The 18,008-nt window shown below is 40.8% G+C and overlaps 1 protein-coding gene across 2 annotated transcripts in view; it reads right to left on the bottom strand.

The window, feature by feature from the left end:
• ARHGEF9 (Cdc42 guanine nucleotide exchange factor 9) overlaps positions 1-18,008 on the bottom strand; it is a 348,163-nt gene that overhangs the window by 30,897 nt on the left and 299,258 nt on the right. For both annotated transcript variants that reach the window (XM_007454889.1, XM_007454890.1), the window contains exon 8: positions 14,144-14,275. In XM_007454889.1, the coding sequence (XP_007454951.1) occupies positions 14,144-14,275 (132 nt within the window). The remainder of the gene's footprint in view (positions 1-14,143; positions 14,276-18,008) is intronic.

The following is an 18,008-nucleotide window of genomic DNA, read 5'->3' as shown; positions in this document are numbered from 1 at the left end:
GGACACCATAAAGGACAAGAAGAAAGAGAAAAAAGAGTCTTATCAGATTTTCAAAAGAAAAGTGACAAACAAAGAGGGAAGCAGCAAAAATTAAAGAAAGGATCACATAATTAGAAGCCACTGGTGTCATTTCACACCTACTATAATGGCCACTTAAAAAGTATCTGCATATATATATTCACACACATACATGCACACTCTGAAACAAGCTACAATTTCTTCAAGCTGTTCTAAGTGGTGCATGCAAACCCAACTTCCAATGTGCAAAATGGGGAAGTTTTGGCTTAACTTATTGGGAATTAAGAGAATCTTAAGACTGGATGAGAATTTAGTAACTGGGCCAAATGATCTCAGGGATCAGATGGGTCTATCAATCTCTCTTATACTATTTCTGGCAGGAAATCATCTAGCACATTTGGGGGTACATCTAGTGACAGAGACCTCACTATCTTACAAGGCTGCTTAGTTCTTTATTAGGGTGGGAGAAGACTAAGATTAACAAGTACTCACTAGGTGTCAGGCCCTCTATCAGGCACTTTACATGCATTGACTTCATTTAATCTTCACAACAATCCTGTAGAATAGTTATTATCTTCATTTTACAGATGATAAAGTGAAGGTGGAGAAAGTGAAGTCATTTGCTTGAAGTCATGTAGTTAGTGAGTGCTGGAACTAATGAACCCAAAATTGTCTGAACATAAATTTTATGCTTTTCTACCACTCCACATTGCTTCTATCTGCAAGGAAACTGAAGAAAATCTGAAGTGCCAGGGTGAAATACTGATATCTTCTGTCTAGTGCAACCCTCTCATCAACTAGTCTAGTTACTGGCAAGATAGAAGCTGGATTTTATGTGACATGACCTGCTCTTAGGAAACAAATGGAGAGTCCCTGTCACTGTACCTCCTTTTAAATGTTCACAATTCTTTAATAATCTATTATAGGAGGGACTGTAAAGATGGCAGAGGAGTAAGATGTAAAGATCACCTTTCTTCCCACAAATACATCAAAAATACATCCACATGTGGATCAACTCCTACAGAACACCAACTGAATGCTGGCAAAAGACCTCAGACTTCCCAAAAGGCAAGGAACTCCCAAGGTACCTGGGTAGGGCAAAAGAAAAAAGAAAAAGCAGATACAAGAGAATAAGGATGGGACCTGCACCTCTGGGAAGGAGCTTGAAGGAGGAAATGTTTCCACACACTAGGAAGTCCCTTCACTAGCTGAGATGGGAGGTGGGTGTGTGGGGGGGGAGCTTTAGAGCCATGGAGGAGAACACAGCAACAGGGGTGCGGAGGGCAAAGCAGAGAGATTCCCACACAGAGGATCGGTGCCAACAAGCACTCACCAGCCTGAGAGGCTTGTCTGCTCACCGGCCAGGGTGGGTGGGGCTGGGAGCTGAGGCTTGGGCTTTGGAGGTCAGAACCCAGAGAGAGAACTGGGGTTGGCTGCATGAACACAGCCTGAAGGGGGCTGATGCTCCACAACTAGCCAGGAGGGAGTCTGGGAAAAAGTCTGGAACTGCCTAAGATGCAAGGGAACATTGTTTCAGGGTGAGCAAGGAGAGGGGATTCAGAGCACCACCTAAACCAGCTCCAGAGATTGGCGTGAGCCACGGCTATCAGCTCAGACACCAGAGATGGGCATGAAATGCTAAGGCTGCTGCTGTAGCCACCAAGAAACCTGTGTGCAAGCACAGGTCACTATCCACACTTCCCTTCCAGGGAGCCTGGGCAGTCTGCCACTGCCAGGGTTCCGGGATCCAGAAAAAACTTCCCCGGGGGAACAAACAGTGTGCATCAGGCTGTTGCCATGTCCCACAAGCCTCTGATACCACAGGCTTGTGCTGCATTCCGTACCCCTCACTCCCCTGGCCTGAGTGAGCCACAGCTTCCTAATAAGCTGCTACCTTAACCTGGCTGGGTGGGGAACAGATGCCCTCAGGTAACCTATGTGCAGAGGCGGGGCCAAATACAAAGCTGACCCGCGGGAGATGTGCAAACAAAGAAGAGAAAGGGAAATCTACCCCAGCAGCCTCAGGAGCAGCAGATTAAATCTCCACAATCACCTTCATGTACCCTGCATCTGTGGAATACCTGAATAGACAACAAATCATCCAAAAATTGAGATGATGGACTTTGGGAGCAACTGTAGACTTGGGGTTTGCTTTCTGCATATAATTTGTTTCTGGTTTTATGTTTATTTTAGGTTAGAATTTAGAGCTAATTATCATTGGTAGATTTGTTTATTTATTTGGTTGTTCTCTTTGTTTTTTTTTTGTATATATATATTTTTCCTTTTTCTCTTTCTGTGACTGTGTATGTGCATGCTTCATTGTGTGACTTTGTATAGATTTGCTTTTACCATTTGTCCTAGAGTCCTGTCGGGATATTTTCTTTTCTTGCATAGTTTTACCACTTGTTTCATTGATGGATTCGTTTTATGGTTTGCTTGTTCTCTTCTTTCTTTCTTCTTTTATATTACTTTTAAAAAATATTTTTTATTTTAATAACAATATTTTATTATTATTTTTTCTTTCTTTCTTTCTTCTTTTATCTCCCTTTCCTTCTGAGCCGACTGGCTGACAGGGTCTTGGTGCTCGGGCTGGGTGTCAGACCTGAGCCTCTGAGGTGGGAGAGCTGAGTTCAGCACACTGGCCTATTAGAGAACTTCCAGCCCCATGTAATATAAAAAAGTGAAAGTTTTCACAGAGATCTCCATCTCAACACTAAGACCCAGATCCACTCAACAACCAGCAAGTTACAGTGCTGGACACTCTATGCCAAACAACTAGTAAGACAGGAACACAACCCCACTCATTAGCAGAGAGGCTGCCTAAAATCATAGTAAGGTCACAGACACCAAAAAACACACCATCGGATGTGGTCCTGCCCACCAGAAAGACAAGATCCAGTCTCACCCTCCACAAGACAGGCACCAGTCCACTACACCAGGAATCCTACACAACCCACTCAAGCAACCTTACTCACTGAGGGCAGACACCAAAAACGACAGGAACTACAACACTGCAGCATGCAAAAAAGAGACCCCAAACACAGTAAGTTAAGCAAAATGAGAAGACAGAGAAATACACAGCAGATGAAGGAGCAAAGTAAAAACTCACCAGACCAAAGATATGAAGAGGAAATAGGCAGTCTACCTGAAAAAGAATTCAGAGTAATGATAGTAAAGATGATCCAAAAGCTTGAAAATAAAATGGAGAAAATACAAGAAACGTTTACCAAGGACCTAGAAGAACTAAAGAGCAAACAAACAATGATGAACAACACAATAAATGAAATTAAAAATCCTCTAGAAGGAATGAATAGCAGAATAATTGAGGTAGAAGAATGGATAAGTGACCTAGAAGATAAAAGAGTGGAAATAACTACTTCAGAGCAGAATAAAGAAAAAAGAATGAAAAGAATTGAGGACAGGGAACATATGTGTATGTATAGCTGATTCACCTTGTTATAAAGCAGAAACTAACACACCACTGTAAAGCAAATATACTCCAATAAAGATGTAAAAAAAAAAAAAAGGAATTGAGGACAGTTGCAGGGACCTCTGAGACAACATTATCACACCAACTTTTGTATTACAGGGGTCTCAGAAGAAGAGAAAAAGAACGAGACTGAGAAAATATGTGAAGAGATTATAGTTGAAAACTTCCCTAATATGGAAAAGGAGATAGTCAGTCAAGTCAAGGAAGCGCATACAGTCCCATACAGGATAAATCCAAGAAGAAACACAGCAAGACACATATTAATCAAACTAACAAAAATTAAATACAAAGAAAATATATTAAAAGCAGCAAGGGAAAAAAACAAATAACATACAAGGAAACCCCCATAATGTTAACAGCTGATCGTTCAGCAAAAACTCTGCAAGCCAGAAGGGAGTGGCAGGACATATTTAATAAACTGATGAAAGAGAAAAACCTACAAGCAAGATTACCCACCAAGGATCTCATTCAGATTCGATGGAGAAATTAAAAACTTTACAGAGAGGCAAAAGTGAAGAGAATTCTGCACCAAACCAGCTTTACAAAAATGCTAAAGGAACTTCTCTAGGCAGGAAACACAAAAGAAGGAAAAGACCTACAATAACAAAGCCAAAACAATTAAGAAAATGGTAATAGGAGGATACATATAGATAACTACCTTAAATGTAAAAGGATTAAATGCTCCAAGGAAAAGACATAGAGTGGATGAATGGATACAAAAACAAGACCCATATATATGCTGTCTACAAGATACCCACTTCAGACCTAGGGACACATACAGTCTGAAAGTGAGGGGATGGAAAAATATTCCATGCAAATGAAAATCAAAACAAAGCTGAAGTAGCAATTCTCATATAAGACAAAATAGACTTTAAAATAAAGACTATTACAAGAAACAAGGACACTACATAATGATCAAGGGATTAATCCAAGAAGAAGATATAACAATTGTAAATATCTATGCAGCACACATAGGAGCACCTCAATACATAAAGCAAATGCTAACAGCCTTAAAAATGGAAACCGACAGTAACACAGTTATAGTGAGGGACTTTAACACCCCACTTTCACCAATGGTCAGATCATGCAAAATGAAAATAAATAAGGAAACACAGCTTTAAATGATACATTAAACAAGATGGACTTAAATGATATTTATAGGACATTCCATCCAAAAACAACAGAATGCACTTTCTTCTCAAGTGCTCGTGGAATATTCCCCAGGATACATCATATCATGGGTCAAAAATCAAGCCTTGATAAATTTCAGATTACTGAAACCATATCAAGTATCTTTTCCAACCACAACACTATGAGACTAGATATTAATTACAGGAAAAAAATCTATAAAAAATATAAACACATGGAGGCTAAACAATACACTACTAAATAACGAAAAGATCACTGAAGAAATCAAAGAGGAAATCAAAACATACTTAGACAAAAATGACAATGAAAACATGATGACCCAAAACCTTTGGGATGCAGCAAAAGCAGTTTGAAGAGGGAAGTTTATAGCAATATAATCCTACCTCAAGAAACAAGAAAAAAATCCTCAACAAAACACAAGCAAACAGAATCCAACAGCACACTAAAAGGATAATACACCATGATCAAGTGGGGTTTATTCCAGGAATGCAAGGATTCTTCAATATATGCAAATCTATCAATGTGATAAACCACATTAACAAATTGAAGGAGAAAAGTCATATGATCATCTCAATAGATGAAGAGAAAGCTTTTGACAAAATTCAACATCCATTTATGATAAAAACCCTGCAGAAAGTAGGCATAAAGGGAACTTACCTCAACATAATAAAGGCTATATATGAAAAACCCACAGTCAGCATCATTCTCAATGGCAAAAAACTGAAACCATTTCCACTAAGATCAGGAACAAGACAAGGTTGCCCACTCTCACCACTATTATGTGACATAGTATTGGAAGTTTTAGCCACAGCAATCAGTGAAAAAAAAGAAATAAAAGGAATCCAAATCAGAAAAGAAGAACTAAAACTGTCACTGTTTGCACATGACATGATACTATACATAGAGAATCCTAAAGATGCTACCAGACAACTACTAGAGCTAGTCAATGAATTTGGTAAAGCAGCAGGATAAAATATATATGCACAGTAATCACTTGCATTCCTAGACACTAATGATGAATAATCTGAAAGGGAAAATTAGGAAACACTCTCATTTCCCACTGCAACAAAAAGAATAAAATACCTAGGAATAAGCCTACCTAAGGAGACAAAAGAGGTGTATGAAGAAAACTATAAGACACTGATGAAAGAAATTAAAGATGATACAAACAGATGGAGAGATATACCGTGCTCTTGGATTGTAAGAATCAAAATTGTGAAAACGACTATACTACCCAAAGCAATCTACAGATTCAATGCAATCCCTATCAAATGACCTATGGCATTTTTCACAGAACTGGAACAAAAATTTCTCAATTTGCATGGAAACACAAAAGACCCTGAATAGTCAAAGCAATCTTGAGAAAGAAAAATGGTGCTGGAAGAATCAGGCTCCCTGGCTTCAGACTATATTACAAAGCTACAGTAATCAAGACAGTATGGTACTGGCACAAATACAGAAATATAGATCAATGGAACAGGATAGAAAGTCCAGAGATAAACGCACGCACATATGGTCACCTCACCTTTGATAAAGGAGGCAAGACTATACAATGGAGAAAAGACAGCCTCTTCAATAAGTCATGCTAGGAAAACTGGACAACTACATATAAAATAATGAAATTCGAACACTCCCTAACACCATACACAAAAATAAACACTAATAGGATTAAAGACCTAAATGTAAGAGGAGACACCATAAAACACTTAGAGGAAAACATAGGCAGGACACTCTATGACATAAATCACAGCAACATCCTTTTTTACCCATCTCCTTGAGAAATAAAAATAAAAATAAACAAGTGGGACCTAATGAATCTTAAAAGTTTTGCACAGCAAAGGAAACCATAAACAACATGAAAAGACAACCCTCAGAATGGGACAAATATTTGCAAATGGAGCAACTGACAAAGGATTAACCACCAAAATATACAAGCTGCTCATGCATCTCAATATCAAAAAACAACCCAATCAAACATTTAGAGAAGAGCTAACACCTATTCTTCTCAAACTCTTCCAAAATATAGCAGAGGGAGGAACACTCCCAAACTCATTCTACGAGGCCACCATCACCTTGATACCAAAACCAGACAAGGATGTCACAAAGAAAGAAAACTACAGGCCAATATCACTGATGAACATAGATGCAAAAATCCTCAACAAAATACTAGCAAACAGAATCCAACAGCACATTAAAAGGATCATACACCATGATCAAGTGGGGTTTATTCCAGGAATGCAAGGATTCTTCAATATACGCAAATCTATCAATGTGATTAACCATATTAACAAATTGAAGGAGAAAAACCATATGATCATCTCAATAGATGCAGAGAAAGCTTTTGACAAAATTCAACACCCATTTATGATAAAAACCCTGCAGAAAGTAGGTGTAGAGGGAACTTTCCTCAATATAATAAAGGCCGTATATGACAAGCCCACAGCCAACATCATCCTCAATGGCGAAAAACTGAAAGCATTTCCACTAAGGTCAGGAACAAGACAAGGTTGCCCACTCTCACCACTCTTATTCAACATAGTTTTGGAAGTTTTAGCCACAGCAATCAGAGAAGAAAAGGAAATAAAAGGAATCCAAATCGGAAAAGAAGAAGTAAAGCTGTCACTGTTTGCAGATGACATGATACTATACATAGAGAATCCTAAAGATGCTACCAGAAAACTACTAGAGCTAATCAATGAATTTGGTAAAGTAGCAGGATACAAAATTAATGCACAGAAATCTCTGGCATTCCTATATACTAACGATGAAAAATCTGAAAGTGAAATCAAGAAAACACTCCCATTTACCATTGCAACAAAAAGAATAAAATATCTAGGAATAAACCTACCTAAGGAGACAAAAGACCTGTATGCAGAAAATTATAAGACACTGATGAAAGAAATTAAAGATGATACAAACAGATGGAGAGATATACCATGTTCTTGGATTGGAAGAATCAACATTGTGAAAATGACTCTACTCCCCAAAGCAATCTATAGATTCAATGCAATCCCTATCAAACTACCACTGGCATTTTTCACAGAACTAGAACAAAAAATTTCACAATTTGTATGGAAACACAAAAGACCCCGAATAGCCAAAGCAATCTTGAGAACAAAAAATGGAGCTGGAGGAATCAGGCTGCCTGACTTCAGACTATACTACAAAGCTACAGTAATCAAGACAGTATGGTACTGGCACAAAAACAGAAAGATAGATCAATGGAATAGGATAGAAAGCCCAGAGATAAACCCATGCACATATGGTCACCTTATCTTTGATAAAGGTGGCAGGAATATACAGTGGAGAAAGGACAGCCCCTTCAATAAGTGGTGCTGGGAAAACTGGACAGGTACATGTAAAAGTATGAGATTAGATCACTCCCTAACACCATACACAAAAATAAGCTCAAAATGGATTAAAGACCTAAATGTAAGGCCAGAAACTATCAAACTCTTAGAGGAAAACATAGGCAGAACACTCTATGACATAAATCACAGCAAGATCCTTCTTGACCCATCTCCTAGAGTAATGGAGATAAAAACAAAAATAAACAAATGGGACCTAATGAAACTTCAAAGCTTTTGCACAGCAAAGGAAACCATAAACAAGACCAAAAGACAGCCCTCAGAATGGGAGAAAATATTTGCAAATGAATCAACTGACAAAGGATTAATCTCTAAAATTTACAGGCAGCTCATGCAGCTCAATAACAAAAAAATAAACAACCCAATCCAAAAATGGGCAGAAGACCTAAATAGACATTTCTCCAAAGAAGATATACAGACTGCCAACAAACACATGAAAGAATGCTCAACATCATTAATCATTAGAGAAATGCAAATCAAAACTACAATGAGATATCATCTCACACCAGTCAGAATGGCCATCATCAAAAAATCTAGAAACAATAAATGCTGGAGAGGGTGTGGAGAAAAGGGAACACTCTTGCACTGCTGGTGGGAATGTGAATTGGTTCAGCCACTATGGAGAACAGTATGGAGGTTCCTTAAAAAACTACAAATAGAACTACCATATGACCCAGCAATCCCACTACTAGGTATATACCCTGAGGAAACCAGAATTCAGAAAGAGTCATGTACCAAAATGTTCATTGCAGCTCTATTTACAATAGCCCGGAGATGGAAACAACCTAAGTGCCCGCCGTCGGATGAATGGATAAAGAAGATGTGGCACATATATACAATGGAATATTACTCAGCCATAAAAAGAAATGAAATTGAGCTATTTGTAATGAGGTGGATAGATCTAGAGTCTGTCATACAGAGTGAAGTAAGTCAGAAAGAGAAGGACAAATACCGTATGCTAACACATATATATGGAATTTAAGAAAAAAAAATGTTATGAAGAACCTAGGGGTAAAACAGGAATAAAGACAGAGACCTACTGGAGAACAGACTTGAGGATATGGGGAGGGGGAAGGGTGAGGTGTGTTAGGGCGAGAGAGAGACATGGACATATATATACTAACAAACGTAAGGTAGATAGCCAGTGGGAAGCAGCCGCATGGCACAGGGAAACCGGCTCGGTTCTTTGTGGCTGTCTGGAGGGGTGGGATAGGGAGGGTGGGAGGGAGGGAGACAAAGAGGGAAGAGATATGGGAACATATATATATGTATAACTGACTCACTCTGTTATAAAGCAGAAACTAACACACCATTGTAAAGCAATTATACCCCAATAAAGATGTTAAAAAAAAAAATAAAACAACCCAATCCAAAAATGGGCAGAAGACCTAACTAGACATTTCTCCAAAGAAGATATACAGATTGCCAACAAACATATGAAGGGATGCTCAACATCACTAATCGTTAGAGAAATGCAAATCAAAAGTACAGTGAGATATCACCTCACACCCATCAGAATGGCCATCATCAAAAAATCTACAAACAATAAATGTTAGAGAGGGTGTGGAGAAAAGGCAACCCGCTTGCACTGTTTGTGGTTATGTAAATTGATACAACCACTATGGAGAACAGTATGGAGGTTTCTTAAAAAACTGAAAATATTACTACCATATGATCCAGCTATCCCAGTACTGGGCATATACCCTGAGAAAAACATAATTCAAAAAGGGTCATGTAGTACAATTCTCATTGCCGCACAACTTACAATAGCCGCGACATGGAAGCAACGTAAGTGTCCATCGACAGATGAATGGATAAAGAAGATGTGGCATATATATACAATGGCATATTACTCAGCAATAGAAAGAAACAAAATTGAGTTATTTGCGGTGAGGTGGATGGACTTAGAGACTGTCATACAGAGTGAAGTAAGTCAGAAAGAGGCAAACAAATACTGTAGGCTGACACATATATGTGGAATAAAAAAAAAAATTAGGTTCTGAAGAACCTAGGGGCAGAACAGGAATAAAGACGCAGACATAGAGAATGGAATTAAGGACACGGGGAGTGGGAAAGGTAAGTTGGGATGAAGTGAGGGAGTAGCATTGACATATATACATTACCAAATGTAAAATAGATAGCTAGTCGGAAGCAGCTGCATTGCACAGGGAGATCAGCCTGGTGTTTTGTGCCCCCCTAGAAGGGTGGGATAGGGAGGGTGGGAGGGAGACACAAGAGGGAGGGCATATGGGGATACATTTATACATATAGCTGATTCACTTTGTTTACAGCAGAAACTAACACACCATTGTAAAGCAATTATACTCCAATAAAGATGTTAAAAAGTATCTATTATAGAATTCTGACAAGCTCAATGGCAATAATGACATAGAGGTTACTAATGAAGAATTTGGAGTCAGCTTGCCTGGATGCAATTCCTGGCTCCATCGCTCACTAGATATAATATCACCTTGGGCAAATTATATAACTTCTCTCTACCTCACTTTACATATATTTAAAATGGGAAAAATAATAGTACCTACGTCATGGGTTTGTTGTGAGGATTAAATTGAGTTAATGAATGTAAAAGCCTTAGAACAGAATTATAGAGGTGCACAGTAAATGTTGATTCATTATTATTTTATTGTCAATCTGTATTTTCTAGAATCTTTTATATTTTGAAAACTGGTACATTTTCCCATCTATAGTGTTGTCATAGATCTCCTGTAACACATGACTCCGCTGAGTTTACCTACAGTAATTCTGCTGGGGACATCTGAGTATTATTTCATTGCCCAGTGATGTATATATTTTTAAATTACATTACACTTAAATTCCATTAGTCTACAAGCTCTAAGAAGGCAGAGCTGGCTGGCACAGAGCAGGGGTTCAATAATTATAGCATGAAAGAATGAATTCAGAGCACTGAAGTGCTTTCTTACAACCTCAGATACCTTAGGTTTAAATTCCCCCTCAACAGGTTTATGCTCTTTTTCCCTTGACAGAGAGGTTTTAAGTTCCTGTGTTAAAGTAAATTATTTGTCCCTTGAAGGGAGTTGCCAGACTACAGACTATCACTTCTTTTTTCTTCTTTTTTTGAAAAGATCTTTTAAAATCATTGATATTGCCTTAGAATCTTTAAAAACTAACTTTAACTCATTGCAAGATTCATGAAACTAATCTTTGTCACTCCTATTAAATATCCTATACATATAAAATATTACATATGAATATCTATCCACTTGCTACAGGCCCATGTTTCATCCTCCTTTTTATATATGAACTCATCAGAAAGATTTATGCAGCCACATTTGATTACGTAGCTTTCTTGTCCCCTTTCTTCCCTGTTAAAAGGATTACTGTGCTTTGGGGCCTCCTTTTTAACTCTGTGCCTGAGGTGAGTGTCTTACTCGCCCAGCTCTAGTCCTGGCCCTTTTCCTCTGTAGATTTCCTTTGCCAAAGGATTCTTCATATCCAGGAAGATTTATCCATTTCTTCCAGCTCTACCTCAAGAGGAAAGGCTTTTATAGCAATGGCAAGAGGTCCCTCAACCATCCAGCAGACCAAAGACCTTGTCTCTTTCTATACCTTATTTTGGTGCCATGGTCATTTCTCAAAAGTTTACTCCCAGGGATTCCCTGGTGGCGCAGTGGTTGAGAGTCCACCTGCCGATGCAGGGAACACGGGTTCGTGCCCTGGTCCAGGAAAATCCCACATGCTGCGGAGTGGCTAGGACCGTGAGCCATGGCCACTGAGCCTGCGCGTCCAGAGCCTGTGCTCCACAACAGGAGAGGTCACAACAGTGAGAGACCCGTGTACCGCAAAAAAAAAGAAAAAAAAATGTTTACCCCCTATTGCTGAATAGAAAGGCCTATTGCAAATAGAAATCTTCAACAATAGCCTCAACACAAACATCAGATATAGTTTTAATAGGCTTTGAAAAATCAAACTGTAGCTTCTCATGCTCTGAGAAACCAGAGTCAAGAAAGCCCAGGTATGTGGATAGCTTTTTTCTGGAAGGGGAGGCCATGGTTCTTGCTAGAACAAGAAGGCTCCCATTGGAAGAAAGCTATGCTAGCTTCAAGGTTTCTCTTGTTTTTGTCATCCTTTTTGCCTGCTACGCCCATCCTGCCCGCTTGGCTGGCTTGGCTTCTGGTTTCTCCTTAATCACTGGCTTCTACTAGCTGGCCTGGAGCTGATTCTCATTCCATTTTAGTTTTCTGCTGTCCCCTGGCTCCTAAACTTAGCTCACTGTCCATGTTGTTTCTTCCCTTTATTTCTAGCCTTTGCCTCACTATTTTGTGTTCTGGCTCCTGGCCCTGTCTCCTATAGCTACTACTTTGCAGAGCTGAGTTTCACATTTTCCTTAAAGTAATCTCAGCCTTGGCTTAGAGATGCTTAAATTAACAGAGTGTGAGTGGTGGGCAACGGTAAAATAAATCAGCTTCCTAATCTCTTTTCTGTGTCTCTCTACAACTGCTTGTTCTGAGTGTAAGCAGGGCTCAGTGGGAAGAATGAGCACATGCCTATTGGTGACATGACTGATATGCTGAGAATTTCCTTGGCTACATAAGTTAACCCTCAAAAATCCTGCCTCCTGATTTGATGGACGTCTAAGGAAGAGTTGGGGGTAGATAATAAGAGGGCTGGGTGTTTGGCCAAGTTCCAGATTCATAAAAGTTCTCTCTTCCAGGGCGAGGTCCAGACCAAGGCAGTAATTTTCTCCATTAACTAGCAAGCTATCAGTTCTAGAGCTGGCACTTAAAGCTTATTCTCAAATATTGAGGTAGTTCGACTGGAAACTTAATTCGTTCCCTCAATCCACTGTCAAAGGCAAATAGCCAGAGATTTAATGCAAGATGTGGTATACACAGAGAACAGGGGGCTTAAAAACAAATGTGTGGTTCCTGTTCCACGCTGGAAAAGATGACAGTGTTTAACCTGGTGCTTCATGATTTAGTATTCCCTTTCAGAGGTATTTGCTACTTGGTGAGGAAGAGAACAAAGGGAATGGATTATGGAGAAAGAGCCAAGGGTAGGATGGTGAATTTAAAAAGTCACTTTAGGGCTTCCCTGGTAGCGCAGTGGTTGGGAGTCCGCCTGCAAATGCGGGGACGCGCGTTCATGCCCCGGTCCAGGAAGATCCCACATGCTGCGGAGCGGCTGGGCCCATGAGCCATGGCCGCCGAGCCTGCGCGTCCGGAGCCTGTGCTCCGCAACAGGAGAGGCCACGACAGTGAGAGGCCCACGTACCGCAAAATAAATAAATAAATAAAAAGTCACTTTAAGCATTCTTTGTTTTTCCCCTCCTCTTTTACTTTCCCTGGTCCCAAATTCTTCCCAGCCAGTCCCTGGAACTAAAAGTGATCTGAACTCCCTATCCTAAGGGAGGAGGTGGAGGAAACAGTATCCCATCAGGAGGAATCAGGCTGAGAACATATGCCATCCTCCTGCCTGCCAAGGAGAAGATACCAAGAAACAAACACTCATGCTGAGTTAATCACAAGAGCAAGACCTTTTCTGAAATGGATTACAGAGAAGAGAGGGTAAAGAAGAGCACAGCTGAGAGTTATAGGGATGTGACACAACTTGTATAGAAAATGGGTAGGGGGACAGGGAAAATTCCTGTATCACAAGGGTAAGGCACCTTACCTGTAAGAGTAAAGTAGGAGGGCCCTTGTTGGTTCCTAGGGCAGTAAGGGGCCAGATGGTCAAAGCCATTAGAGTAGAAATGGGGGGAGGTGCTCAGGGAAGCCACTTATTCACCAACTGGGATAGAAATATTTCAATATTTTTCGCAACTGGTGCAAATCAGCAGGCTATCAACTCTGGGTCGAAAAGAGTGAGAAAGATCGCCATGAAGGGCAGGAGGGAAAAGTGTATAAAAGATACCAACACAAACTTTACCAATTTCAGAATTTCACTGCCCATAAGCCAGCCCTGCTTGTGATATTCATGCCATACCAGTGATTCTGATATGGAATTGCTGCCAATATCTTGTCTTGCTTTTGCCCAGCAGGGTTAGCCCACTTTGTTGGGAACTGGGGATGATGGAGAGGAAGGGTCTGGTGCCCCCTGGGGTGCCCATCTCTCTCAGGGAAGAAAGGGGTGGGGTTACCTTCTTGCAGAGGACCATCTGGTGGTCAAACAGGAAGAAGACCCGTTGCTGGTTGCGGCCGTAGGGCTGGTAGATCCACGCCATCTCCCCAGTGTAGATCAGCTCCGAGCTCCTGTCTAGGATGTCCTCGCCCTGGGAAGGACATGTGATAGTGAGAGGCAGCCAGGCAGGAGGGATGGCCCCTTCACTTGCCTGGAGGCACCTAGACCTGGGCATAGGCTGGGACAGGAGGAGGACAGAAAGGGCCTGGTGAGGAAGAAAGGATGGAGGGAGGGACCTCTGGGAATCCCTGAAAGGCTTCATGAGCTATAAAGACCCATACTCTTGTTTACCCTGAGGCCAAATGAGCCCCACTACCCAGGACTGCTATAGTCCTTCTTTGCCAGTTGCTCTCTGGCTCTAGAGGCACCAGCTGCCATGAGGTGTCTGTCTATCTGTCTCTCTCTCTCTTATTCGCTCTCTTTTTCTCTAAATCTCTCTTTCTGCTCCAATCTTTCATCCTAGTTCTAGACTTTTAGTCTCTTTCTTGTATCTGAAGAGTAAAGCCTGAGCAGGTGCTAGAAGTCTCTCTGCTTCACAGACAAGTAAAGCAAGAGAGGGAAGGACAAGAAGGAGATGATGTTTCAAGGAGAGAAAGAGAATCCATTCACCCTCTTAAAATTGTTTTTCCTTCCTTTCTCAGTTCATTAAAATCTACTGATTAAACAGGAAATTTCATCACCTTGGTCTGTTATCCAGAAAGCCTGAATAACTTGCTTATATTTCTTGCTATGTAGAATCAGACACACACACCAAAAACACCTAACACCTAGCTAATTCTATTCTACAGAGTTTCCAAGGGCCTCTTATTTATGGGAACTCTGATATGTGGGGGGCTATCTCAGATGTCAAGCCAGACTTGGCCCTGTTATCGAGGAGCTTACATGTCAGCAAAGGAGTCTAATATAGGTATGCTCAGAACTCATGGAATGCAAGGCAAACCATGGGGACAAAAAGAAGTGGCCCCCTGACTCAGGAGAATTAATACTTATTGAGCACCTACAGGGATCAGACATTGTACTACATACTTTCACTCTGTCTCTTCTGAGCATCACAGTAGCCCTGGGAGGTAGATAGTCTTGCTGTCATCTTTATAGTCTGAGGTACAAAGAAGTCAAGTGATCAGCCACAGTCACCCAACTACTTAGCCAAAGATCCACAATCCAACCACAAGTCTGCAGCTCCATAGAGCGTGCTCACTTTTGCCACTATGTTATACTGTCTCTAGGTCAAAAAGTCACTGGAGAGTCAGTCCCTTCCTCTCTCTGGGTCTCAGGTTTCCAGCTGTTAAATGAGGTATGTGAGGATGATCTCTAAGGTCTTAGCCCTGATACTCTAATGCTAAGGTCTCAGCCTTGTACTGAAAAGCTTCAAGTCAAGTTTAGAGATGGGGGTTCCCACATCTTCCCAGAAACAATCAGAGGTAAACAGTCTAGGCAGGGCAGTGGCCCAAAGAGAAGGGTAGCAGGAAATTGTATTCTTGAGCATATCACTTTTTTTTCAGTCTAAGGGATGGGAAGAAAAAGGGGAGCTCAATGGAAATATTTTCTAATAATACAACCTCAAAAAGAAAGCTCAACTTGAGGACACAGGGAGGGGGAAGGGTAAGCTGGGATGAAGTGAGAGAGTGTCATGGACATACATACTCTGCCAAATGTAAAATAGCTAGTGGGAAGCAGCTGCATAGCACAGGGAGATCAGCTTGGTGCTTTGTGACCACCTAGAGGGGTGGGATAGGGAAGGTGGGAGGGAGACGCAAGAGGGAGGAGATATGGGGATATATGTATATGTATCGCTGATTCACTTTGTTATAAAGCAGAAACTAACACACCACTGTAAAACAATTATACTCCAATAAAGATGTTAAAAAAAAAAAAAAGCTCAGAGATACTAGTGTGACTCCAGACTACACCTCAGGGGTTCCCTGGAACTTTGGTAAACACTCCTCCTTGAGGGGCCCACATACTAGCACAGAACCTCTGGAGGCCCAGTGTTAGGAGAAGAATCCCTCAGAGTGTGGGGGTCATGCAAGGTTTTCCTGTTGGAGGGATGGGAAGCTGAACGTGGTACCAGTCGGCCATGCCCCAGCTTGAGGCAGGCCAGGAAGATGTACTACAGTCCATTTTGAATATGTATGAAGTGAAAGAACGCTATAAAGGGGGCCAATGCTATACAAAGATGGCCAGGATGACTTTTAAAGGCACAACTTGCTAAGCTGAGAATGATCAGACCAGGAGGACTACTCAGTGGCATCTGGTCTACACACTGCACCAGCTAGGAGCAACCCAATTCTATCAATTCTGTTTTAAGTACTTGCCATAAAATGCCACTTGGTGCCACTCAACCAAGAAAAAAAAAAAAAACTTGAAAAAATACACCTCTATGCTCACCAAGGTGATTGTTGTCAGTTAACTCATCTTCTCTGTTCCTCTGTTTCCTCATCTTTAAAATGATGATAATAACATTACCAGCCTCATTTGGCTGCGGTAAGGATTATATAAGTTAACATATATAAAGTGTTTACAAAAGTACACATCACACTGTAAGCTCCATATAGTGACAGTTATTACCTTGATTATTACTGTGTACCCTAAATCCTGTGCCACATATTCCTATTAATACTCACAACCCAATAAGGGATGTAGTGTTATTTGTCCCCAAACCAGTGTCAGAGAAATTGGAAGTAATATGCCGAAAGTGGCAGAATCCAGGAGAGAGTCACTCAAAAGTCCATGCTCTAAACCATCAAACCACAGCAAAATAATGATCCCTTAATGGAACAAGCAGCTGCCTTGGAAATTTCTAAGGTAAGAACCTCAAAGACTTCAGTTCTGGGCCCAGTGCTGCCATCAACTCACTTCCTTCAGAAGTAGCTTAATCACAATCTTTTCCTCATTTAGACAATGGGGCTAATTCAAAGGTTCCTGTTTGGCTCAAATCACATGGCTGCCTGAGAACACGAAATAAGCTCATGTAAGGTAGAGGGACCTCTCAGAGTTTAGAGCAATCAGACTTTGCCCTCTCTGCCCCACTGCACTACATAGTTCTTTGCCTTGACCCCTCAAGTGCAATCTCTTCCCACCTCCCACTCCTCCACATGCCTTCTGTTCTCTTCCATTCTTCCAGAATTTTGCTCACACTGTTTCCTCTGCCTGGAACATACTTGCCCTCACTGGATAGCCAAGGCTACATCTCATTCATTTCAATATCCCAATGCCCAGCACCTCATTCTAATTATAGGCTGATTACCTGATGTGGGGTTGTGCCCTGAGCACATCAAGGGAGAGGACAAGGGAAATGCTACCCTTCTCAGAGTTTATATTCAATTCTGCCTGCTAGGAGGAAAGCAGGGAAATAACAAATCTATCCCTCCACATTTGATCTCCTGGTCCAAAGAGTATGCCTCATCAAGCCATTTAGCTTTAAAAAGATGTTTTTGCTGCTGCCATCACGTTGGGCTTTTGTGCTTCCTCCAACTTCTTTGGATTCAAATGTCCAATGGTAAACTGGAACACGCTATTGAGTATTATACAACCAGGCTATGGGGAGGGGTGCTATGAGGAGGAAATCACAACAGCACACAAACAAGTTCTCAAATATGAGCTGCAAACTTGGGATCCTATTAAAAATCTCCAGAAAAAGAAAAAAAGATATAAAAGAAGCTGTCAGGGTTACAGCTACATGTAAAAGAATGAAATTAGAACACTTCCTAACACCATACACAAAAATAAACTCAAAATGGATTAAAGACCTAAATGTAAGGCCAGGCACTATCAAACTCTTAGAGGAAAACATAGGCAGAACACTCTATGACATAAATCACAGC

The sequence above is a fragment of the Lipotes vexillifer genome, unplaced genomic scaffold (assembly GCF_000442215.2).
Source record: "Lipotes vexillifer unplaced genomic scaffold, Lipotes_vexillifer_v1.1 scaffold1593, whole genome shotgun sequence".
Classification (NCBI taxonomy): domain Eukaryota; kingdom Metazoa; phylum Chordata; class Mammalia; order Artiodactyla; family Lipotidae; genus Lipotes; species Lipotes vexillifer.
This window is presented reverse-complemented; position numbering and strand designations above follow the sequence as displayed.